At 43.3% G+C, this 26,988-nt stretch overlaps 1 protein-coding gene across 1 annotated transcript in view; it reads left to right on the top strand.

Annotated features, from left to right (window-relative positions):
* MTUS2 (microtubule associated scaffold protein 2) overlaps nucleotides 1-26,988 on the top strand; it is a 371,748-nt gene that overhangs the window by 265,043 nt on the left and 79,717 nt on the right. Inside the window, exons 5-6 of the mRNA XM_063126999.1 lie at nucleotides 10,605-10,769; nucleotides 23,852-23,950. Of these exons, the coding sequence (XP_062983069.1) occupies nucleotides 10,605-10,769; nucleotides 23,852-23,950 (264 nt within the window). The remainder of the gene's footprint in view (nucleotides 1-10,604; nucleotides 10,770-23,851; nucleotides 23,951-26,988) is intronic.

Raw genomic sequence — 26,988 nt, 5'->3', positions numbered from 1 at the left:
CATCCCTAGTACAGACTCCCTGTACATGATCATGAAACTTGCCCTTTCTGGCTTCCTGATCACATGGAGAGAGCCTACATCTATCCACATTGTTACGCCTGTAGGCTCTGTTCACACAGACCTGTTTAATGGGTGGACGTTGGGATTGGGGACAGCAAGCACAATTCCACTCCCAGTCCACTGCATTCAGAGATCTCAAAAGGGTTTGGGGGGGGGGATGGTGTCTTGCATTAGACCAATCTTTATAGTAGGGATGGACAGGCTCATCCACGCCCGGTTTTGTCAGCTGCTTGCTGAGCTGCTGCCGTTGTCAAACCCGCTGCCCACAGGACTGTCCATTCTCTTTACGATCCACCATTTTGCCTGACAATGGCAGCTAGGGCATTTCCAGGAAGGGAACGTTGTGTGAATGGCCCCATTAAAGGCACCATTTACACATCATTCCCTTCCTGGAAATGCCCATGTTGCCATTGCTGCACAAAATGGCGGCTCGGTGAGGGGCGGGCAGCTTAATTGGGCTCTAGCCGAGCTGTGGGGCACTCGAAGAGTGGGTCCACAAGTGCCCTGCGGCTCATGACTAGGGTCTGGGAGGGAGGGCGCAGGGGAGTCCCTTGGACTTCACCACCCCATGGACTCTCATGACATCTCTTCTTTATAGACCAGCCTTCCATGACCTGGTGCCCTCCAGATGTGTTAGACTACAACTCCTATCATGCTGGCTGGGGGATGATGGAATTTTTAGTGCCACACACGTCCAGAGGGTGAAGGGACCATAGGGTGTTCTTGCTGCTGTTGTTGTTGTTGGGACATTTCTGATCATAAAAGACACAGGCAGCAACCTGGTTTTGCCAGTTACAAAATAATCCCTGTATCTGTCCTGTAGCTCCAGAACATACTCTGAATGAAAGCTTCCCTCCAGTCACAATCTGTTCTGTTTTCCTTCTCTCGCTCACACACATCACCTTTGGATTGAGAGGCACTTCTAGTAGAAGGGTGAGCAGGTGTGCTTAGCCCTTGACCTTTGATGAGGGCTGCACTGGTAATTTCTTGCACTCTATTTTGCATGTTCAGCGCATAAAACATATTCTGAGAAGCTTAGAGGGGGAAATCTATGTTATTATGGGGTTTCCACCGGCATGCCATGCATGCCAGATTGCCAGGAAGAGGGGTTGCAAAGCTACTTGGGCATCTCTTTCTCTCTTTTTTTAAGTCCTGTGTTGCAGGCATCTGCTCATCAAAACCTTTCCACAAGGGAAATGCAAACAATATTGCTTTGTTTTCAATATTTTCCTCCGCAATCCAGGCATCGAACTTGTGTCTTTCAGTATTAAGCTTGTTATTTCAAGCCACAGACACTTAATTCTGTGTTATTGCAACATCCCGTTCCTCTCACCCACTCCCTCACCTCCACCACTATCTTTTAAACCTTATTACGATCTTCCTTGAAGCTGTCACTTCTGAAGTAGAAATATTGTTTCCTTCCTGAGCTACTGTTCAGGAAAAGCCAAGGGTTTTTTTTTTTTTTTTTTTTTTGCTGCCTGAGGTAAGGGACAAGATGATCCCCCCTCCCCAATTCCATGTACTGAAGCCAACCAGACTAGCTTTGAATTTTACTTCAAGACCGGTGGCAAGACAGAGGCCTCCACTCCACCAGAGGGCAGCAGGCTAGCTTACAGGTTGCAAGGCAGGGCGCAGGGAGCAAACACCTCTGTGCTTCGACTAGCTGCAGGGGGTGAGTGCAGGTGTGATGTGTTCACTTGTTTGTTTATTTTTGGTGTGTAAGGGGTATCTTGCCTGTGCGAAACTGGTGGTTCTGAGAAGCACCAGTTTGCTTCTGTGAAATGGCTATGCTGTGCTTTATGGAAGCGTATGTGTCATTTCACATTTGAGCCTCAGCTTCCACCTCTGCCTTGTACTTGGTTTCATGGCCAAATTACTCGCCTCTGAGCTTCATCAGTTTGCCTTAGTGATGCTGGAGGAATCCATCTGTGTGTGGTGGTGGGGGTTGCTCATGGCAGCTTGGCCTGCCAGAAGCCAGCCCACTTGCCCAAGAGCTGGCCTGACTCGACCTGTTCCGAGTCGGGCCACCTCGCAGACCTCCAACGCTGGCCTCTCTGCACAACTTTCTCGCTCGAGGGAGTTGTGCAAAATGGCCGGTGGGCAAGAGCGGCAGTGGCAGGAAGAGAAGGATCCATGGCGCTGCCCTTCCTGCTGCCACCCGTCGTCTCCTTTCTTCCTGCTGGGGTGCCGGCAGGGAGAAAGGAGACTTACACGCAAGGACCCACAGCGGGGGATTCCAGCGCCGGTCAGTGCGCATAAATGTCTCCCTTCTCCCTGCTGGGGACACAGACAGGAGACTTTTACATGCAACAACCGGCACTGGGATTGCCCACTGCTGTTCCTTGTCCATGAGTCTCCTTTCTCCTTGCTGAGGGCCTGGCAGGGAGAAGACAAGAGACTTGTAGAGTCTGTGAGTTCTGGCAGGATGCCCACACCTCGGCTTCCAAACACAAGCCAAACCCAGAGCTCCGGGGAAATCCATCGAGCACCAAGCCAGAATTCCCCTCACTAGACCTCCTTAGTTTGCCTTCTCCAAAATGCACATTGGAGCAGTAAACTGCAGGTTCAAAAGAGTGGTTTTGTGTTTTGAAGGTCGGGCTCCACCTCTGTCATGTACTTATGTTCTTGGACAAGCTACTTTTCTTTTTGTCTCACCAGTTTGCCTTCTGGGAAATGAGTGTTTTTTGTGATTGACCATTCCTACCATGGCAGCAATTTTGTAAATGGGCAAGTCCACCTCCAATGGTAGCCATTTTGTGAAATTGCCCACATTGGGGATGTATGGAGTTTGTAAAAATCCATTCCGTCTGGGTTTTGCTCCGTTGTCCGCTCATTGACAGATTTTTTTCCCCAGTTTCCTGAATTTGCACAAATTTGCACCTCCAAAAATGTGCAAATCCCCCTAAATGTTCAGAGGAGTGAAACGAGGATGATCAGGGTTCTGGAAACAAAGCCCTATGGGGAGACACTGAAAGGACTGGGCATGTTTAGCCTGAAGAAGAGAAGATTAAAGGGAGACATGATAGCACTCTTCAAATACTTGAAAGATTGTCACACTGAGGAGGGCCAGGATCTCTTCTTGATCATCCCAGAGTTCAGGACACGGAATAATGGGCTCAAGTTACAGGAAGCCAAAATTCCGGCTGGACATCAGGAAAAACTTCCTGACTGTTAGAGCAGTACAACAATGAAACCAGTTACCTAGGGAGGTTGTGGGTTCTCCCAAACTAGAGGCCTTCAAGATGCAGCTGGACAACCATCTCTCAGGGATGCTTTAAGGTGGATTCTTGCATTGAGTAGGAGGTTGGACTCGATGGCCTTATAGGCACCTTCCAACTCTACTATTTTATGATTCTATGAAATGTGGTTCGCCAGATCACTTTTAAAAGCCAGTTGTTTGTACATGTGTGAACAGAATGCTGGACTAGATGGAACCTTGGTCTGATCCAGCAGGGCTCTTCTTATGTTCTTAGTTATTTCTTGCTACTATATTCAATTCAGCCTTCACCTCAAGATTTCCAAAACCTCTTTCTTCGACTATAAAATGGAACAATTATTTTTAACCCCGCCTCTTTTCTGAGGATATTTGTTTTCCCTGTGCTGTATTAGCTGTACACAGACCTGAAATGCATGCATTGACACAGACATCACTTTGCATATAATGAGCATTTTCTAGTAAATTCCTGCTTGGTACATAAGTAGGTCATATTTCAGCTAGCCTTTCTTCCTACAAAAACGCATTAATTACTCAACCCATTTGCTATGTTTCAAAGGGTAAGAGTATTTATTCCAAGCTGCATTTCATACTAAATAGCTTGAAGAGAATGTGTTTTTTTCACCTTTTGGTAATGAATGAGCCTTTTCAGAAGAGATTATGTAACTTCCCCTGACACCTCATACTTCAAACAGAAGAATGACTTCCATGCTGGAAGCCTGCCAGATTTGTAAATTGAAATGTTCCCTGTATAATAAATTTCTCATAAGAGAATAACAGATAAGCATAGGAGGTTTCAATAATAAAAAAGAGATATTTGAAATGTTCTATTTGGCAATTACTTTTATTATTATTACATTGCCTTCTTGAAGGCAACTTTTCTTAAGTTCAATTTTAAGCTAAACTGACCAGATAGAAAGAGGAAGAGAGAGAGAGAAATCTATAGGCAAGCCATCCAAATGAATGTAGCAATCAAAACTCCATGAATAATATATAGTAGTAAGCTTATGTGGATAGTTTATTTGAGTCGAGAGAGTATTCTATGACATTATGGTCACATCAGGAGGACAGACATGTACAGCAAAAGAGGACAGTACATAGACTAGACCCATTTCTCTGTCACAGACACCATAGAATAAAGTCAGACCCCTTTAAGAACAACTCAAGCTTCAAGCACCTCATGCTCTTCTTGGGACTACAATATACCCTGCTGCAGGCCTGTGTTAAGAGCACTGCTAGGGAGCTGTGTATAAACCTGTTTAAGAAACCTTTTATCATACCAACTGCTGGGTGGAACTTGAATCAGTAGTTGTGTTTACCAAGAAAGACACATAACATGTGATCTTTTTGAAGCCTGAGACAAGAAACGCAACACTAATATCACATCCTGCGTGCTCATCCTACACACCCTGCATGGTGTGGAGAAATAGGGAGACATTTTTCTCCCTCTCTCGTAATACTAGAACCCAAGGTGATCCCATGAAGTTGATTGATGGGAGATTCAGGACAGATAAAAGGAAGTACTTCTTCACACAGCGCATAGTTAAACAATAGAATATGCTACCATAAAATGTAGTAATGATCACCAATTCGGATGGCTTTAAAGGGGTGTTAACCAAATTCCAGGAGGAGAAAGCTATCAATAGCTACTTGTCCAGATGGCTATGTGCTACCGCCATTATCAGAGGTAGCACATCTTGCTGGGGAACATGAGTGGGAGGATGTTACTGCACTCATGTCCTCCTTTTTGGTTGCTGGTCAACAGCTTGTTGGCCACTCTATGAACAGAATGCTGGATAGGATGGACCCTTAGGAACATAGGAAGTTGCCTTATACTGAGTCAGACCATTGGTCCATGTAGCCCAGTGTTGTTGACACTGACTGGCAGCAGCTCTCCAGGGTTTCAGGCAGGATTCCTTTCCTTGCCCTACCTGGAGTCGGAGAAGCTGAGGATCGAACCTGGGACCTTCTGCATGCAAAGCATGTGCTCTATCAAGCTGAGCTATGGTCCCTCTGATCCAGCATGGCTCTTCTTACATTCTCAAGTATGTGACTAGTGTGCCACACAGGCCTGTGCTGTGCTGTGCTGTGCTGTGCTGTGCTGTGTGGAGAACCTGCTATGCAGGCCCCTCCACCGAATTTGCAAGATAACTTAAGTATGACATAAGTTAAATACTGCCAATTATTCTTAATTCATAATAAATTATTATAATTCTGCAACAAAACACACTTGCTTACATGTAAAAATTCTTTATTTCTGCTCCTGACTTTTCACGTGCCTGTGGATTTCCTCCTTCCCCTTGAATGCAGCCAATTATATTTATTTTGAATTTTTAATGCTGCATATTATTTGCGTAAAGGTCAAATGTGTTTGTAGAAATCCATGTAGACTTTAGATGTTCTGCTTTTAATTAGAACCCACATGCAAGCAGTCTTCCTTTGAAATTTATGACCGTGTATATCATCAGTATAGAACTTTTTTCAGCCCAAGAGCCAAATTTAATTTCAGAGAAACTCCAGAGGGCCACATTTCAGAGGGCAAGGCCAAAGGCGAAAAGGGGGAGGGGCAAAAAAATACGAGCATATTTTAGCTTAAACCTCTTACTGTGAGTAACTAAGCCTTAGGCATTTCAACCTTTTAGAATGATATTTGTAGGGTGACCATCTGGAAAGGAGGACAGGGCTCCTGAATCTTTAACAGTTGCATAGGGGGCTCATCAGGGTCATGTCTGCTGGTTTCATCTCCAAACTCCTTGAGGTCATGACTCATGTTTGCATAGAGCCTACATCCACATGCCTGAAAATGTGTAGGCTCCTGTTTGTGTAATCTTAGATCCCTGGAAAATGAAGGGGAGTATATGACCATATGGAAAGCAGCACAGGACTCTTTAACAGTTGTATAAAAAGGGGAATTTCAGCAGGTGTCATTTGTATGCATTCAGCACCTGGTGAAATTACCCTCTTCCTCACAACAGTTCAAGCTGCAGGAGCCCTGCCCTCTTTTGTATCTGGTCACACTAGGCAGGGCTCCTGTAGCTTCAACTGTTGTGAGGAAGAGGAAATTTCACCAGGTGGGAATCTACACTGGTGTTATTCTAACGTTTTGAATGGGTTACTGTGACGCACAGCGTCATGTGACCCTGGGTCTCCAACGTTGTAAATAAGTCGTACTTACAGGTTCTATTTCTTCGTTCCAGCGCGGCTACAGATTCATGTGCCTCATTTTACCAGTAATTCTCCTCTCCGTTTCTCAGAGCTGCTGTGTTTGCTCCGCCCACTTCCTGTTCTCCTTCCTTCGCCCCGTTTGCTATCTTATCTGCTACAGCAGATAAATCACACCAGTGTTATACTGTGCAATCACTGACAATTGCATGCAAAGGACTCAGAAGTTTTCCACCTTAGAATCTGCTTTTATTGTGAAGTACTCCCATGCATCCTGTCTTAAAATTTGAATCAAATTGGTACATCGGTTGATTTTTTTTTTAAAAAAATTAACATTTCCCCCCTCTTTGCAAAGGAGCTGAGGAGCGCTCAAAGGATCGCTGTAGCTCCATGCAGGAAAATTAACAAGGGTCCAAAGTCCAAAACTCATGACCAGCGGGGCTTAAATGCGGCTGCTGCTAAAACTTTCCAATTTGGTCTCCCATCCCAACCCTGACCAGACCCAACCCTGCTTAGCTTCAGCAAAGTGGCTGGCTCCTTTGCATTCAGGCAATTCCCCGGGACTTGTGTTAAGATGTTTTGGGAGGTAGGGAGTTTGTGTGTGCTTATGACTATTGCCCTGCACTGCTGGCTAGGAATGAGGCAGGCAGTGGGTGGAGCAAACCCAGCAGCTCTCAGAGAAGAGGGAGGGAGAACAACCAAAGGATTTAACAATGTGCCCTGCGGTAATGTTACAGCTACAGAGAACCGATACAGAGAACCACATTAGAAAGGGACGCTAGCAACGGTATAAGACTAGTGTAGATCCGGCCCTGGTGCTGCATGCATACAAATGACACTTACTGAAATTCCCTTTTCTATACAACTATTAAAATACAGGAGACCTGTCCTCCTTTTCTATATAGTCAACCTAGATTTTCGTGCTTCCATTTAATCATTAAATATGATAGAATTTAAAATTTTCAGATACAATTGCAGATTCCCTCCTCCCCAATTGCATAGGAAGGATGGATAAAATGACTGCCTCTTTAAAAAGATGAAAGGATTAAATCTTCTGCTACTTTGATAATGTTATCATTTCTCTACAGGAAATAGCATTCTATTCCTTTCTTGTTAATGCGATGAAAATATCTTCCTGTGGAATTTTGTGTATCACTTCCCTTTGCCTCTTTTTCCTCCTTCTGTTGTAAGTGTTCAGGCCCGAAAACACTGTAATCTCTCAGTCCACTTAAGCAGCCAATTTACTCCAATGCTGGCCTTTTTAGAAAGTGTTTTTAAAGGACTGATTTCCATACATATGCAAGGAGCATAGGGGGGATTATTTTCAAGGGTGGGCAACGCTGGAAGCAAAGAGAACAGACAGAGGTTGTGGAAGCGTCACAGAGATACAATAAAAGGGGGGGAAAGCCTGACAGGTTGCGATTAAATATGAGAATGAATACAAAGTGGATGTGCTGATTGAAGAAGATACTTCTTCCATTATTATTATTATTTTTTATCATTTGTGCTTCAGTATTGGAAAATGATTGGAAGAGAAGATTGTTGATTGAGGGCTCAGTCTTGAGAGACTTTGCAGTTTGCATTTGTTTCTCAGTGGTGTAGTCAGAAGCAGAGAAATGAATGCTTCCCTTTGTTACAGCAAACACAAGCCAATGGGCACATCTACACCAAGCAGGATATTCCACTATGAAAGCAGTATGAAAGCAGTATATGGTATGTGTCTATGGGCCCCAACAGTTGCCAGTGCACTTCAATACTGCTACAAAGCAGTAGTGTGATTCCTGCCTTTTATATACCACTTTCATAGTGGAATATCCTGCTTGGTGTAGATGAGCCCAATGAGTTTTTCACGAGTTTCTAACTTAGGCTCCATTTCTACACTCACCTAAAGCAGGCCCTTCACAGGCCTGAGGGGAAATGCTTGCACTCCCCTGCTGAGGGCCCAGTTCAGATAACCACAAACCATTGTTTGTTTTTAGGAAAGTAAGTGTGTAACAGAGCCCGTCTGTATCAAACCAAAGGCCCATCTAATCCAGGGGGCTGCCTATATGCTCTGAAAGCCCTGCAGTGGGTGCGCGGTGGCACTGCATTGATTATATGTTGCTGCAGTGATTGCTGGGCTGTCCCACAAAGCTGCGCTTTGAAAAAGTTGGGGATTTACCTGTGAGGTGGATATGGCGTATCTGCTGTCTATCCTCATTCTGGTGTCATGGAGGAGGCATTCCCCAAGCAAATGGCAACCCCTGGTTGGTTGCCATCCACCCGGCCAGAGTGCAAGGGGTGGGCCTACTGAGCTGAATGGCCACCAGAAACCCCGTGCCTTTCCTCTGCATCGGGATTGGCTACCACCACCCCACAGCAGAGAAAGCTCAGGGTTTTGTTTAACATGGCGGCAACCCGGAGCTATGCAGGCAGCCCCCAGCATTCTGTTCCCACACTGGCCAATCAGATGAGAAAGCTTACATGCAGGACATGTAGTAACACCCTCCCCCTCATGCTCCCCAGCAACTGATACTAGCACATGGCCTCTGATATTGTTCTTAACCTATAACTGCCTTCCTCAACCTACTGCCCTCCAGATGTTTTAGACTTCAGCTGCCATCAGCCCCTGACAGCCTGTCCAATGGTCAGGAATGCTGGTACTTGTAGTCCAAAACTTCTGGAGGGCACCAGGCTGGGGAAAGCTGATCTATAGCCATCATGATTAGTAGCCATTGAGAGCCTTATCCTCCAAGGATTTGTCTACTACCCTTTTAAATCCATCCAAGTTGGTGGCTATCAAAACATCTTGAAGTAGTGAATTACATAGTTCAACTATGTGCTGTGTATGAAGAAGTACTTCCTTTAATCTCTCCTTAATCTCTCACCAGTCTTGTCCTGGTTCATACATCACGACCCATTTAAAGAAAGAAAGAAGAGAAACCACCTTGTGAACAGATAAGAATGAACTAGCATGCTGGCACCCACCATTTGATCACTCCCATTGCAAGTGAGAGGGGCCAAACTCGTTAGGTTGTTTAGCATTGCATGCAAACTAGGCACTCTGGGTTGTTGGAGGAGAGACAACACAAAGTTGGAACCCAGAATTAAACTCTGTGTTCCAACTCTGGGTTGTCTCTCCTCCAACACGCTCAGTGATAAACAACACAGGGATGGAGCGTCCCTGGGTTGTTTTGCCCCTTCCATTTACAGCAGGAGTGATTAGTGGGAGCTAACATGCACACTTGTTCTTGCTTATTGGGCTCATGCGCTCCATCCTCCCTTCCCCTGTTCTTTGAATGTGTTGGAAGAGGTTTGCAACAAAGCACAGTTCGCTGTTTCATCCCAATATGGGAAACTGTGGTTTGTGCAAAACACAGTTTGTTCATAAACCAGAGTATCAAACCTGAATTGTGTCAATGTATGATTTGGATGAATGCAGACAATTTACACAGTCACACACACACACACACACACACACACACTGTGAAACCACAACACCTCTGCTCCCTTGCTAGCTTAGGGCCAAAACAGATGTGATGGAGGATTTCAATGATGTGACCAGACCTCCTAATATTTCTTTCTTTCTTTCTTTCTTTCTTTCTTTCTTTCTTTCTTTCTTTCTTTCTTTATTTATTTATTTTACTTTAAAGCAGCCAGGGACTTGGTTTTGATCACTGTAGCACTGCTGAAAAAGTAGATACTTAGCTCGCTTGTGCCATTTATCTTATCTAAATGACACCCCCTTTCTGAAAAGCTGCTTTTACCCCTGCTGGGGGTAGGGGGAATACAGGTAACTGTATTGTGTGTTCCTGCTTGCCCTCCTAACAAAGCTAATAGCTGCTTTGGAGAGTGGTTGATAGGGAAAATTGCAAAGCTGGAGCCTCTCCCCCTTATTATGGGTGCTTTAACTTCTTCTTTTCTTTTTTTAAAAATAAAAGTCAGGAGATTTTTTTTCACGTGACATCTATTCTGGTCCTCAGAAGACCGAGTCGATTGAAATGAATGCGTGTCACCTTTTGACCAATACAAGTGTCTCCCTTTAAGCACCTCAAACGTAACCGCTTGGCGCTCCAAGTATTTAGGTGAAGCAAACTTTTTCTTAAGGATTATAATTGCAAATACAGATTTAGCAAGTGGCATCTATTTTTTATGACGTTCTAATTAGTGTGGTTTTGGTCTCCTGCAGGTTCAAACTTTGGAAATGAAGAGCAAATCGCTCCGAAGGCAGCTGAGCCTTCTAAAGAAGCACCCAAGGGGGCTAGTAGGACTCCACCACCACAGGCATCAAATAGCACAGCAGCTGCCCGTCGGAGTTTACTTCCAGCACCGAAAACTGCCGCAGCACCTGCTGGTGAGTTTTTCACACATCCATATCAGAGAGGATGTAACGGGTGCATACATATGCGTGCTTGTTCCTGGAACGTGCTTATGACTTACTCCTACATCTCAGGCGCTTAGATTCCTTTTACCCGAAAGGCATCAGGATCTATTTTGAGATGAAGTTGGTGTTCAAATGCATTTTCATTTTGTAAATGTACCAGTTGCATTTCTTGATGTTTCATGCATCCCGTCCTCCTGAATGCACGGGGCTTTTTTGAATGAATTCATTTCCTGGAATATTCAATACCAGAGAAGCACACATTTGTGTCATTCACAGGAATCTATCTTTTATTCATTATGGCACCTTGCCCTGTCCACAAATAGGGTTGTCAAGATGCAACTTGGGTATCTGCCCCAGATCTTTCAATTCCCCTGATGCTTCAGAAGATGAGGCTGCCATGGCTGCTACCATCTGGGCCTGTTGTACATCCCTTTCCCTTCCTGTTGTAACAAGTAAGACTCGATGTGTGTCACAGTAGGCAGAGAAAGTGGGTGATGACACAGTGGCAAGAGTGAGCCAAAGTGGTCTCATCCAGGGCTGGTTCCAGGTATTCATAGGGCCCAGACCCTACCCTCTAGTGGGTAACCAAAGTAGTGGGGACGGTGTTCCACTGTGCCAAAAAGGAGGATCAGGTGGCAGTAACCTTTTGGCAGAGTCTATTCACCAGAGCCACCTGCCTGCTGCTTCAGTTAAGGTTCATTGATTCCCATTGTAAGGTCCAGGAATAGTTATTACTTGGGGGGGGGGGCTTTAATCATTGCTGACCCCATCCTGATGTGTGGGCCTCAGCTGAGATAGGGATATAGAGACAGTGGGCAGATCTGCAAACTGGCAACTCTGTCCTCGAAGAGTCAGCAAGATTGTGGCAGTTTATGTTTTGATTTTAAAAGAAAAATACAAAAAAAATGTTAAGGTACAACAATACCAATTCAAATCCTAATGGATAAGAAACTCGGTCAATCTAGAAAGGGCCTGTCCACCAGGGTCTTGCTATTTACTGTGTAATCTGTACAGCACCATGTACATTGATGGTGCTATATAAATAAATAATAATAATAATAATAATTTTACAGCGGACAGCCCTCTATTGGAATGGTGGCTGGAGGACTGTCCTGTATTTTAAAGTTGTCCTTTCTTGGAAGGGCTGTCCAGTACATGTCTGGTTTAAAGGCAGCCATCAGAAGGAAGTGCTAGGCCTTGAGGTTGCCCGTCAACACCAGTTGAAAAGCAGATTGAGCAAGGCATGCAGGTCACCTGGTCATAGTCTTCCCCACTATGGCGAGGCATACTGTGTTTCTAATTAAATTAAAACAATCATTTCTAAATTTGCATCTATATGTATACATTGCTGTATGCCAATTTTATGCAAATTAGCATAATCTTTTGTAGTCTTTTTTGGAGATTTCTAAGTGGCCACCCGACCACCAGAGGGACACCTCTCTCTGTAGATATAACCACGAGAAAAGAATACTGGTGACATGAATAGTATGTAAGGCTATGAAAATCCCTAGCAGAGCCAAGCCTGTCTGGTAAGGCCAGGAGGACCTAATTTGTTTCAGCCGTTCAGCCTTTCACCGAAATGTTACAGCGAATGACATGACACACTCGTCAGTATGACCATATGGCTCTTAATATGGTCTGCTTCAGAGTTGTAGTCTCTAGTGGAAATATTCAAGTATGAAGACATCCGGAAATTTATCTTCTAGAGTGCCCATGGGAGTGATTTGTCCATTTCCACTTGATTGAAAGGGCTATTTGTAATGAAAAATATCTCCATTGAATTTCTCTGGTGTTCTTCTTACAAATGGAAGTCATGGTTTTAAAACAACTGGCCATTATAATGCTTAAAAGAAGGCATTTTTTTAATTTTCTGTTAATCCCCAGCCATCCTAAACACATTATATTAACTAGATGGTATTTCATGTGACATTGTACAAGTAATCAAAGCAGCAACTCTTAACTTCATATAAACAGGGTGCTTTATTAAGATGGTTTCTTACAGAGCCTCCTGTTGTCTCCTTGCCTTTTTTAACACTCTGCCACTGTTTCCTCCTCCTCCTCCTCACTTCCTGTTCCTTCTTCAAACTCTACTTCCCTGCTACTGCTGGTTTTACTCCTGAGTTCCATACATATTGATACAGATCAGATGCATTTCTAAGTAATAGGTTTAAGATGGGTCTTAGTAGCTACTAACTTTTGATGCTCCGTTCTGTTTTGATGCCATATTCAATGTTTCAATGGAACAGTCCAGGTTCCCTTTTGATATTTACTTGGTATGGTTTAGTCCTACATATGTAGGGTGACCATATGAAAAGGAGGACAGGGCCCCTGTATCTTTAACAGTTGAATAGAAAAGGAAATTTCAGCAGGTGTCATTTGTATATATGGGGAACCTGGTGAAATTTCCTCTTCATCACAACAGTTAAAGCTGCAGGTGCCCTGCCCTCTTTTAAATCTGGTCACTCTAGCATAGCTCCTGCAGCTTTGACTGTTGTGATGAAGAGGGAATTTCACCAGGTTCTCCATACATACAACTGACACCTGCTGAAATTCCATTTTCTACGCAATTGTTAAAGATACAGGAGCCCTGTCCTCCTTTTCATATGGTCACCCTAGTCACATATGTAGACCAAATTAAAGAGAAGTGTCTTAATTTCTTTCAAAAAAGCAGGAAGAATGGGGACCAATCTTAGCTCTGAAGAGTAAGCATTCGACAATTTGGGAGGAAATTCTTCCACGGCATTCTGACAATCAGGCCTCTGCAGACAAGTGTGTCCTCAAAAGGGCCTGTCCTGCACTTCTCAATAACCAGATAGATTCATAACAAGACAGGCAGTCCCTCAGCCAGGGCACAATCCTGTGCATGTGAAGACAGGAAAAAGTCCAGTATTACCCAGGCAGTCATGCTGGATTGCGCCTTTTATGTTTTACAGGTTAAGACCAACACCTTGAATTGGGCCTGGAAAACAATTGGCAAACTGACCTTGCGTCAAGTGAACTCCATCCCTCAGACATATTTCTGACATTCCTACTGAAGATACAATACATGAACCAGAAGAGACTATAGGCATTAAGCACAGTTACCATTTCTCTTTGGGGCCTGGTTAGATGCTATATCCAGAGCTTTCTCATGAAAACAACATTAATATTGAGACCAGTTTTTTTGGGGGGGCTCCCTATATGGCACTAGGTTGCCACCACCTTAAGTAAAATCCTGTGCTTTCTCTGCAGTGGGGTGGCAGTGATTAATCCTGATGCAGAGGGAGGAAGCAGGATTTCTGGTGGCCATTGGCAACTCACCCCCTGCCCTCTGCCCAGGTGGACGGAGACCAATCAGGGGCTGCCATCTGCCCAGGAAAGCCTTGGCCGCAGCTCTGGCATGAGGATGGATGGCAGATGCGCCATACTCACCTCGCTCTGGGGGGAAAAGTCAGGGTAAGCCCTTGACTTTTTAAAGTTGCAGCTTGGCTGCTGTGTCATATAACCAATGCAGCAGCACCGTGCACCCACTGCGGGGCTTTCAGACTGTCTAGACAGCCCCATGGTTGCCACTTTGTTAAATATTTGACTGAAAGAAAAGACACACATAGTCCTAATATTGTAGTACAGCACAAACTTATAGCAACCCACAGCTAAGGTACGGTTATCATCCACAGATCCTTTTAATACTTTAGATGCCCCACATGTAAAGGAATCCCATCAATTTATTGTTCCCGTTTGTTATTGGCATTATTTTTCTCGCTCTTTTGTACCATGTATCCCCCATCCTCTTGTCAGTTCTTCACATTCCTTAATGTGAGAAAGCAGAAATCGGTGGTTCTGAAATTACATTCTTTATTAAACTGGGAGGCAAGAGGCAAGAGATGAGCCAGAGAAAGAAGGAAGGCAGTGTAGGGTTTATTTTTTCACAGTAGATCTCGCTGGTCCCGGACAACAAATGTTGAATAACCACCGCTATTCGTTTTGGTGTCAGTTCTAATATTCAGTTTTGACAGTTACGCAAGCACAGGTTAAAAAGCCAAATCTGCAGCAGCAACAGCAAAATGCTATTGTAGGGAAAGATGTGGAAGTTTTGAATTCTTATGAGGAGATGATGCAATGCATGGTGGTGGGGGAGGAAATGGCTTTTGGGGGCTTGAAATGTGGCTTTGGGCATGTCTGCATTGCTCCTTCAGCTTCTTTGTCGAGAGCATTCAGAAGGCAGTAATGAAAGAAAAGCAGGGGAGAGGAGAAGTAAAATCACTGCTTAAATATATTTCAAGAAGTCATTAAGTAATAACCTGTTCTCCCTCACCCTTCAATTGTTGGCCACTAGCAATAGTCCTGTCAAGAAAAAAAAAGAGAAATATCAGCTCTGGGAGAGGTAATAAGTGAGGATGTCAGCTGCATTTTTCTAAAAGCCCAACATGCTAGTAAGAAGGGACTTGTCAGCATTCTTCAGATGGAAATCTGATCGCATCAACCAATGAGAAACAAGGAACAGGTGAACACGGTTGGCTCCTCCCTCAGGTCCTATCAAAAGTACATAGCTTTACACAAGCACGGCTCGCTACACCTTCATTTCTGAAAATGAGAATCTCCTTCCAGCGGCACGAATCATACCTAGCTCAGAACCTCAGCACACCTCCCTTGGATTGACTTGGATCATCTGAAGGGGACTTGACAGGATTGAAGATCTGAAGCTGCCTCACACTGAGTTAGATCATTGGTCCGTCTAAGTCAGAACAACCTACTCTGATTGGCTACAGTTTTCCAGGGTCTCAGACAGAGGTCATCCAATCCTGCTGCTATCCAAGATCCTTTTAACTGGAGATCCAAATTCTTCAATACTCTAGAGTCGGGGTGCAGAACCTCTCTCAGAACCTCTCTCAGCCCGAGGGCCAATTTCCATTTCTGAGAAGGTCTCAGGGGCCACATTCCAGTGGTGGATCAGGCTGGAGGCAAAAGGGATGGGGTCACAAATACCAGCATATTTTTACTTAATGCTTTTACTAAAAAGCACAAGAGGGAGGCATCAGAAGGCCCAGGGGAATCCCAAGGTTTCCAGAAATACTCCCACCCCCCCAAAAAAAAAACCTGTTTAAAAAAATAAGGGGAAAACGTTTCCTCAAAATAACCAGTGAGGACTGCGTTCATGGAGGGGGATAAGGAATAGGAAAGTATTATTATTTCGCTTATTAGAAATGATAATAATAAGTGCTGTGCACACACACACCCCTCAGCTCACCTCAGAGGCTGATTGGGAAGCAGTGGATCAGCCATGATTTGGCTTGGGGTGCTTTGAGACCAGGCCAACCTGCTTCAGATTTGGTACTGAAGCGAGGTTTGCCCCCCTCCCGAAGCAGTTTGGTCACTGTGGCTTCTCAGGCACAAGGCTGACCAGGGGTCTACTAGATTCAACTGGGCACAAGGGGTTTATCAGGGTGCCTTGGCCTGATCCGGTACCACTCTGCTTTCAGACCAAATCTGCCTGCTTTGGCTCAGATTCGGGGTTTGGCCACGAGGCAGTGCACGGCCATCATCAACATCATCATCATGTCATTTTAAAATGCAAAATAGCACTGTCTACAATCAGAGTATGCTACAAATGTACAGAACCACCCTGACCTCCCTGAGACTGATACGGGAAAGGAAAAGGTATGCTTGAACTGGACACAGGGAGAGGCTTTCCAGCTCCAAAAATAGTACGCCTGTCCTCTCCTCTGTGTTTCCCAAAGTGTACGTGCAGTTTAGTTTTAAATGGAAAACATCTAGAGGAAAGGTCTTCATAGTGGCATTTGAAATGGATTCATTGTTGAAGAAAGCACATCCTTATAACAAGGGAATTCATTGGTAAAGGAACATTTTCAAGTATATTAATGAGAAGAATATAGCCCATGAAATACCATTTGAAATGTTGGATTTTCCTGGCAGAGGACCATTTCATCCATACAGTCTTATTTAAAACCAAACAAAACGTAACTTTAAGAACAATAATATATCTGGTATTCCCATGAAATCTTCTTGTCATCTAAATTAGGCAACAGGGATCATCTTTAATTAACACAACTGGTATCTCATCGTTTTGCTGCACTACAGCAATTCAGGCGGTCAAAAAAACAAAACTGCCCCACCCACCCCCCAAAAAGGAGAAGTGCCTAGCATGGGACAACAGCATTAGAAAATAATTGCCATGCAAATTGTTTTGATGACATGAGCTGATTGCTTTTCCTCCACTCTATGAAATGAGTAAATTTAATTAGATTTCACTGTATTATACCATCCTGTTATGCATATTTGGAACTTACTTGATTTTGCATATTTTGCCAGTGTGTCAACGATTAAACAGAAAGAGATTAGAGAAGAAGAAGGAGAGGGGAAAGCGGAAATAGGGAGGGGAGGAGAGAATGGAAAGTTTCCTTTAATTCTAGAGAAATAACTTACATTAAGGCCACAATCCTATAACCACATACCTGGGAGTAAGTCCTATTGCACTCAGTGGGGCTTCATTTTGAGTAGACGTGTATAGGATTGCATTTTAAGAAAGCCAGTTAAGGAAACATGGTGAGCTCATTTCAGCTTGCTTCTGTTTTTGTTTTTTGCCCCATTTTTCAGCTCATTCAAATGGGGAAAGTGCACCTTTTGAATAGGAAACTGTGTGTGTGTTTTCAAAAGTGTGTACTTTCCCCCTTTGAGAAAAGCATGAAAATGCATATGGGAGATGCGCATTTCAAAGTGCACATTTTTAAAATTGTGCATTTTCTAAACGCAGTTTAAAATTTGGGAATGTGCAAACTTTTCTCAGGGGGGGGGGAAACCCCACTCCTGCTTGCTCTCATGTTTGGGATTGTGAACAAGATAGGTTCACATGACTTCCAAACAGAAATGAAATTCTCGGACATCCCTATGCACCCTAAGAGAAACCTGAAGGGAAACTGTACAGCTGCTGGCGGCCTTTGTCCATCCATTGTTTATCTATGCTTATCTCCTCCTTTAGCAGCTAGTTTTTCCTAGAGGCTATGAAAAAGGGCCGGGCACTAAAAGAGAGATAAGAGAAACAAACAATGGATGAAGAAAAGCAGTCAAAGGCTATAGACATAGCAGAACACCATTTGAACCCTCTCTATATTTCTCTGGGTAAGCTTTTGAAATGCTTAAAATTCAGAGTGTTATTTTATTTACTACATTTTTGTACCACTTATTAGCTGGAGCTCTCCAGGTAGTTATTATTTATTTATTTATTTATTTATTTATTTATTATTTATTATTCGTCTGCTGCCCCTTACGCCTGGAACGCTCTTCCAGAACATTTGAGAACTACAAGTTCAACCGCAGCTTTTAAAGCTCAGCTAAAAACTTTTCTTTTTCCTAAAGCTTTTAAAACTTGATGTTGTGCAGACTTCTACTGTTACTTTCTACTGTTAGTTTTTCCCTACCCTGTGCCTGCTTACCCTTCCCTGTACCTGTTTGCATTCTCTTCCCCTCCTTATTGATTTACTATGATTTTATTAGATTGTAAGCCTATGTGGCAGGGTCTTGCTATTTACTGTTTTACTCTGTACAGCACCATGTACATTGATGGTGCTATATAAATAAATAAATAATAATAATAATAATTTATTTATTTATTTATATAGCACCATCAATGTACATGGTGCTGTACAGAGTAAAACAATAAAATAGCAAAACCCTGCCGCATAGGCTTACATTCTAATAAAATCATAATAAAACAATAAGAAGGGGAAGAGAATGCACCAAACAGGCACAGGGTAGAGTAAAACTAACAGTATAAAAGTCAGAACAAAATCAAGTTTTAAAAGCTTTAGAAAAAAGAAAAGTTTTTAGCTGAGCTTTAAAAGCTGCGATTGAAGTTGTAGTTCTCAAATGTTCTGGAAGAGCGTTCCAGGCGTAAGGGGCAGCAGAAAAAAATGGACAAAGCCGAGCAAGGGAAGTAGAGACCCTTGGGCAGGTGAGAAACATGGCATTAGAGGAGCGAAGAGCACGAGCGGGGCAATAGTGTGAGATGAGAGAGGAAAGATAGGAAGGAGCTAGACAGTGAAAAGCTTTGTAGGTCAGCACAAAACAGAGATAAAAGCATACCATACAGGAACAATAAACCATAATGTCAAATCTAAAATGTATTTAGGCAGCTGTAGAGTAAAAGCAAAAGCACGAACCAAAAGCAAGGGATGACAAAGCCTAGGAAAATACAAAGGTCTCCTCCTGGTGCCCAAAAGAATGCAATGAAGTGATGTACTCAGGAACAAAGTCCCACTAAAAGTAATGCAAAGCAATGCGGCAATGTAATCCTAATTCCCGCCCCAATGCTGGTGGATGGTTAGCATTGGTGCCTCTACACTGGCCACAGCTGATGGTGAGGAGTGTTACTGGTGGCGGGATGGGGGGTGGTGTGATTGAGGTCACATTTCACACATAGGTTAAAGCATGAAAATGTGTATTGGGGAGATTTGCACATGGGGGAGATTTGCGCATTTTCACAAGTTTGAATTTGCCCAAATGCAGATTTGTGTAAATTGGGGAAATTGGAAAAAATCTGATTCTGTCAATGAATGGATGACAGAATGAAAGGCATCTGGCAATCCACCAAAAACATATGGAAAGGATTTTACAACTCCATACATCCCTAGTCTGTGTCCTTGGAGGGATAAATCCCCAGTGTCCCATGGCCTCTCTCTAGCTGTGCTCAGAATTGCAGCCTTTCCCCTTACATTGGGCTTATCCAGAGTAGGGATGGTGGCAGGGTCTGGTTGGGGGCTTGAGCTTGGTGAATTACCACCAGCTCAGCTCCTTGAACTGGAGTCCACGGGCTGCCGCACTTGCCTGCTGCTCTGCCTAACCACCATTTTGCACAAAATGGCGGATAAGCCTTTTTCATAAAGGACAATTTTGCATAAATGGCAGCCATATGTGAACCACCCAGGGAGCTTCGGCTGTTGGGCGGTATAAAAATGCAAATAATAATAATAATAATAATAATAATAATAATAATAATGAGGCCCATTTATGCAAAATTACAGGCATGTAGCGAGCAGGGTCAGGTAGGCAGCAGGGGTCTGGTAAGCGGAGCACCAGGAAGGCAAAGTTAAGTCCATCCATCCCTAATCCAGAGTTCACAGTTAGTGGGTACTGCATGAGTTGTTGTTCTTTTATTAATCAACTTTTTGGACATTACAAACGAGCGGAGAAGCCAAACACAGTTTCAGTGAAGGACACAGATCTTCCTAATACAGAGTTACAAGAATATACTTATTTTCCTCCTAACGCTTTGTGCAATTGTTTTCCTTCTAAGACTTGAAGTGCAAGACATGGGAACGGCAGGTGTTATTATTGTTATGGTTATTTGAAGTCACTGAAACACCACATTAAAAAGATAGCGAGTTTTTAACTCGTTGTGACAGTAGCTTAGTTTTCCAGGTTCAACTACCCTGCAGTGTAATATGACTGATCTATTTGTCATTTCCCCTATGAGGCATCTTAGTATGCACACAAGACAAATGTAAAAGTGCATTATTTGAGCCTCATTTATCCTTCACTTGAAATGATTGCCAAATTTGCCCTTGGTTTTTATCTCATTACTGCGAGATGTTATGTAGCTGGAAAATAATGTGTTTTAAATGCCAAAGGTAAATAGCAAAAATGGTATCCTTTCTTGACCTTGAAACTCCCACTGACATGCCAGCACATCCTATAGGCATTTATTTCAGAGTTAGTGCTATTGAGTTATAAAAAGACCTTACTTCTTAGTAGACAAACCTAGGACTATGTAAATCTCTTTATTATTGGGAACTAAGTCTTACTGCACCAAGTGGGACATCCTTCCTAAAAATCAAAATGCAGCCTTGGGCCCACCATACTTTGGAGGACACTTTCTCCCCTGTGTTCTCTTGCAATGGTAAGTCAACTTGCGGTTCATTAAAGCTTGAATCTGAGCATCTTCTGGAGATGCTGTGACATATTTTTTGTTTATGCATGTATACAGTGACCACTTCTAATTAAGGATTAATTTACCAGTACTGAGATGTCAATATGATACTATATAATTTTATTGCTCTTTTGTTTTAATAAGATTAAAACTAGCTCTCTGGATAGGACATGTTATATATCTAAAAATAAATACACATATAACTAACTGGCTTTGATTCAAGGATGGTGCAGAGTTTCGATTGTTCAAATATATGTTGAATAGCCCTCATCCAGTCCTCCATAGGCTGAATGAAGTTAGTGGGCAGGGCCTCACCCCTGATGTCAATGGACAGGGCTACTTCTCCTGATGACATTCGGTTCTTAGCCAAAACAGCTGGTGGAGCTGTGGCTTCACTGAGCAGGGGCTCTCTCCAGCCATGGAAATCCCACAAGCAGCAAAAATGCCTCGACAGAGGCACATCTTGAATAGCGCTCCTCCAGACAGTACCATGGTTGGGGTAGGGTTGCCCACCCCACACCTTTCCCCATTGGGGAGGAAGTAGGGGGAATGAAGCTAGCATTATCTCTGGGGTCTGGAAACAAAGCCCTATGAAGAGAGACTGAAACAACTGGGCATGTTTAGCCTGAAGAAGAGAAGATTGAGGGGAGACATGATAGCATTCTTCAAATACTTAAAAGGTTGTCACACAGAGGAGGGCCAGGATCTCTTCTCGATCCTCCCAGAGTGCAAGACACAGAACAAAGGGCTCAAGTTACTGGAAGCCAGATTCCGGCTGTACATCAGGAAAAACTTCCTGACTGTTAGAGCAGTACGACAATGGAACCAGTTACCTAGGGAGGTTGTGGGCTCTCCCACACTAGAGGCCTTCAAGAGGCAGCTGGACAACCATCTGTCAGGGATGCTTTAGGGTGGATTCCTGCACTGAGCAGGGGTCGGACTCAATGGCCTTGTAGGCCCCTTCCAACTCTGCTATTCTATGATTCTGTGATTAATGATTGAAGATAATAGTGGGGTTTCCCATGCATGTCATTCTTGCTATGTACTGTGTTATCTGTACAGCACCATGTACATTGATGGTGCTATATAAATAAATAATAATAATAATAATAATAATAATCTAATTGGGAGGGTGAGCAGCACACGGGGAAATCCCCTCCATTTCCAATCACTGATGATGGAGATTGGATTCCCCTCTCTGACAGCCTTCAGGGGATAGTGCTTTGGGGAAGGGGAGGGTCTTGCCTGAGGCTCCATGAGCCAAATGGGCCAACCTGGAAAGCAACCACCAGTCTGGCAATATTGGGCTAGATCAGAGGTAGGGAACCTCCAGCGTTTGGCCTGTGGGCTGGAGATTTCCTACCCCGGATCTAGCCCAGTATTGTCTGACTGGTAGTTGCTTTCCAGCATCTTAGGCAAAGTCTTTCACAACACCAGCTATTAGATATGATGCTCTTAATTATGCCATCATCCTGCTCCTTCACAGAATTTTTTGGGGGAGGGGTTTCCAAGCAATGTGCTTGTAATCCTCTTGTGCTTTCCCACCACTTCTTCTGTCTTTTTTTCTTACTGCAGAAAATCTATTGGGGGGGGGAGATGGAAAGGGTGGCCCATGCCTTCTAATTGGCTGCACTAGGAGACCTCCATCTGGAAGCACCCCGAGTCCTTTTAATGAAATCATTACTATTTTTTCCAAGATTGCCATAAGAGACCTTATTGAGTTTCATCAGAAATGGTTGCATTTTATTCCAAATGTGGCTAAATTGTTATTATTTGCACCATGAGCAGTCCTTTGCAGAGTTTCACAGGAAAAAGTCAGGTCACTGCCTCAAGGAGCTTACAATCTCTTTCTTAAATGTCAACGCACTAGAAGGACTCATGTAAATGGGTCTAGGGCAGCCTTCCCCAGGCTCATGCCCTCCAGATGTTTTGGATTTCAACAGCCATCAACACCAGCCAACGTAGTCAATGGTCAGGAATGCTGGGAGTTGTAGTCCAAAACATCTGGAGGGCACAAGGTTGGGAAAGGTTGGTGTAGGGGACTGGAGCAGTGGGGCTTGGAGAAATGTGTGTATTGTGAAAAACTAAAGAAGTTCCTTTCTCAAGCCATTAGAAGCACCATCTATATCTCTTTAATGCTAGAACCTTTAGAAAATACTGCCTGCTATTTTAAAACATTTTCATGCAACCACGAGGACTAGAAAACAGCTTTTATTACAACTAAAGTAGAGAAGATCTGGAGCGGATCTACACAGCTATATGTTACATCTTATTTTGAGTCAGTAAACATATTATTTTTTAACGATTTTAAACATCCCCGAGCACATGTATTTATTATTACGTTTCTTACCGTTGTCTTGTCCGGTAGATATGCGCTGATCTGGGCCACACAATGTATTTTTAATATTTTTTTCTCAAGTCCCCATCTGCTGTTTGTTCCTCCCACTTCCTCTTTTCTTCCATTGCCCCTCCTCCATAGGCTGTACTTTTTCTGTGGCTGCGTTAAAATTCAAACTGTTTGGGTGGGATAGCTGCATTGTTCTTTGCATAGGAGTAAAGTAGTAGACAATGGCTGAAAATCCTTGAAAATCCTCTACAAACACTCCATCCTCCGAGAACAGAAAATGGAACTACATGCAAAGACAAAAACGAGGCAAGACTGTGCAAAAACGGCTGCAACTTTGAGCGTGGAAAGAAAAGGAACACGCCCCTAGGAAGCTGATTGGCTTTCAAAAAAATGGAGGGGAGAACGCTTGGTCACAATTGGTCACATAAGAGATCATACTACGAGTTATAAGAATAACATCGCAACATATTACGACAGGAAGGGTAAGCGATAAAACGATAAAAGCCAAGCGTCATGTGGCGGAATAAGACGGAAAACGCCATTAAAAGCATTTATAAGTGGTTTATCCACTTATGTGTAGATCCACTCCTGGAGACTGGAGCAAGGCCAGCAGGCATGATTGTCCTCTCCACTGCACACATTCAGTGAACACACGTACGGTATATGAACAGTGCCAATGTGATCAATGTGAACATATGTGTCATATAGCTATGTTTCATGTTCAGTTACGGAAAACTGCAAAATAAAACATCAGCTACCTTAACATTTTTAAATTTGTGGCAGGCTCAAAGAAAGAAGTACAGAAAGATCCAGAGGCTGGCAGACCCACCGTTTCATCCCCTAAGAGACTGGTTGTATCAGCTACTAAGCTCCACTCGCCAGGTATTTATAACACTGAGCACACTTGTTTTAAGGGCACTTTAAACTTGTCAAGCTTTCAGATTTTGTTAATGCGCACAGAATCGTAGACTTGCACTAATAAGCGGATTGTGTTCAAGCTTCATTAAACTACAATAATCCAGGTGACTGCCTCTTGCCAGAAGTAGGTGGTAAATTATTTAGATGTGGACACCTAAATTAATTGGATTCTGGATGGCCTCTTGTGTTTGTTCCTCACAGCAAGGAAGGGGGGGGAATCACATTTTAATGCAAGTTTACCTAATTTTACACTTTCAAAGCAATACGTAAACCAAATTATCCTTCAAATTTTGCACTTTTCCAAACATTGCAATGGAATTCTCCAATCAAAAAGTGCATACAACAATATGTATATTAGGGGGAAATGCACCCAAAAACACATATATTAGTAAAAAATAATATTCAGAAATGCATCCGGTTAGAAAAAATTCTTGGTAAAATAATATACAGAAGTGCATGTAAAAGGAGAATTTCACACACAAAAATGCATATGATTTTTCTTGAAAGCTTTCCCCCCAAAATTTAGGATGCTCTGAACTTAAGATTGGGGGAAGTTCTCAGAGTTCAGGAGAAGCTGATTTTAAGATTGAAAAAAAGAGGAACCAAAATTGACAGATTCTCCCTTCCTTACCTCACCCTCCCCTTGAGGTTGTCTTGACATCATAGAATCATAGAATAGCAGAGTTGGAAGGGGCCTACAAGGCCATCGAGTCCAACCCCCTGCTCAATGTAGGAATCCACCTTAAAGCATCCCTCACAGATGGTTGTCCAGCTGCCTCTTGAAGGCCTCTAGTGTGGGAGAGCCCACATCTTTGCCCAGGGGTGGCTCCGAATCCATGCTGTCGGTTATACGACGCAGCCACAGATTTGAAGCCAATGCAGGGCAAAGAGGCAAACCTGCGTAGCTGAAAAGTTGGGGACTTACCCCGACTTTTCCAGCCAGAGCTAGGTCAGCCCAGCTCATCTGTCTTGCTTAATTGCATGTAAACATGCACATTTTTTTTAAAAAAAAAAATTAAATAGCTTCTGCAGGGCCCCTCCCTCACCTCAGAATCCAATATAAACTTCTCCTGTTAACCTTCAAAGCTTTTCACAGTCTAGCTCCTTCCTATCTCTCCTCTCTCATCTCACACTATTGCCCCGCTCGTGCTCTTCGCTCCTCTGATGGCATGTTTCTCGCCTGCCCAAGGGCCTCTACTTCCCTTGCTCGGCTTCGTCCATTTTCGTCTGCTGCCCCTTACGCCTGGAACGCTCTTCCAGAACATTTGAGAACTACAAGTTCAATCGCAGCTTTTAAAGCTCAACTAAAAACTTTTCTTTTTCCTAAAGCTTTTAAAACTTGATGTTGTGCAGACTTCTACTGTTACTTTCTACTGTTAGTTTTACCCTACCCTGTGCCTGCTTACCCTACCCTGTACCTGTTTGCATTCTCTTCCCCTCCTTATTGTTTTACTATGATTTTATTAGATTGTAAGCCTATGCGGCAGGGTCTTGCTATTTACTGTTTTACTCTGTACAGCACCATGTACATTGATGGTGCTATATAAATAAATAATAATAATAATAAATAATAAGATCAGAAGCACCAATGCATCTGAAGGAGATTAGGATTCCCCCCTCCCCACAACATTGCTCCATTTAAAATAATCACCTCAGAACTCCTGTTAGCCCCGTGAGGGAAACTCTGGTATCAATGGGAGCTAATAGTGGTGAAGGGTGATTTTCATTGGGATCATTGCAAGGGGAATAGAGTTTAAAAAACTCTCCTTACACAGCACAGTCCTGACCCCCACCTCCCCTTGTTGACTGCTGAGGATGTAATCCTATGGACTGCACTCCTGTGAGATGGAAACCTCAAAATGCAGAGGTATCTGTGTATCCAATGGCCTGGAGGTGATTTTTGCATCTCCATGCTCCATTTTTTTTTCTCTAGACAGGGGGCATGCTGGTGGGGCAGGACTGGGGCTAGTGAGGCCATAGGATTCCTCATATCCTAGCCTCTCCCCTCCCCACCCACAGGCAGGACCTCCTGACATCTCCGAAGTTGCTTTTATGACCTTGAGAAGCAGCCAGTGTGTTTCTCCCTGCAGTGGTTGCATCAGGGTGGGGGGGATGGGGAAAGAGCAGATACTGGAGTCCCCCTTCCAGGGTCATAGCAGTATCTACAGCCTCGGAAGGGGACCCCAAAGAATCCAACGTACCCTGGGACACACACCTGGGACCATCAAATTGCTGTGTTTCCCTTTTAAACATGCTTGTTAATTACTGTATTTGCAATCAATGTGACATCTAGTCGGACTCCATCACAATGTCTGCTGTAACACGTGTGCGAAGTCGAAAAATAGAGACGGAATATATTTTTCTTCTGTACTATTTTTATTCCTATGAAAATGCCTATTTAATCAATTAACATTCATACAATTAATGGATTAAAATTTCTTTTGACAGCTCTAGTTACTCCCTTTGTGGACTGCAGGGTTTAGCATGGAATACCACAAAGGAGCCTGTCAACATTCAATTCTAGAGGGGGGAAAACCTTAACCTTTCAAATAGCACTTAGTGGCCACAATCCAATATTCAATTTCATATGCTTCAGTGCCATCTATTTTAATAGGAATTAAGTGTCCATAGCCTTGGCCTAGATTGTGGCAGGTTACTAAAAGTTAATAGGATTTTTATTTATTTTTTGTAAGAAACCCCCCCCCCCACAATTTCACCTGACCCCAAAAGATATACATAGTGATGAAATTTTTATCCCTTTATTGGATCAAGGGATTCTATACCTTTTTCCAGTCCTTGAAAATTTTTAAAACAAATTATTATCAATTAAAGGTATTCAAGGCTCAGTGCTATTGTGCAAATTAAAATGGTTTGAAAGAGATATCCATTCACTCTTTAAAATGGTACTTGAATGTAGTGATGGGTGAGAAATTGTAATACAATTTGCATTTCAATGCAAGCTTACAAAATTTGCATCTCTTGAACCTAAGCGTCAGCCAGAA

This window comes from Elgaria multicarinata, chromosome 5, assembly GCF_023053635.1.
Source record: "Elgaria multicarinata webbii isolate HBS135686 ecotype San Diego chromosome 5, rElgMul1.1.pri, whole genome shotgun sequence".
In the NCBI taxonomy this organism is placed as follows: Eukaryota; Metazoa; Chordata; class Lepidosauria; order Squamata; family Anguidae; genus Elgaria; species Elgaria multicarinata.
Note: the sequence above shows the minus strand (reverse complement) of the source record. Positions and strands in the feature narration are given on the sequence as shown.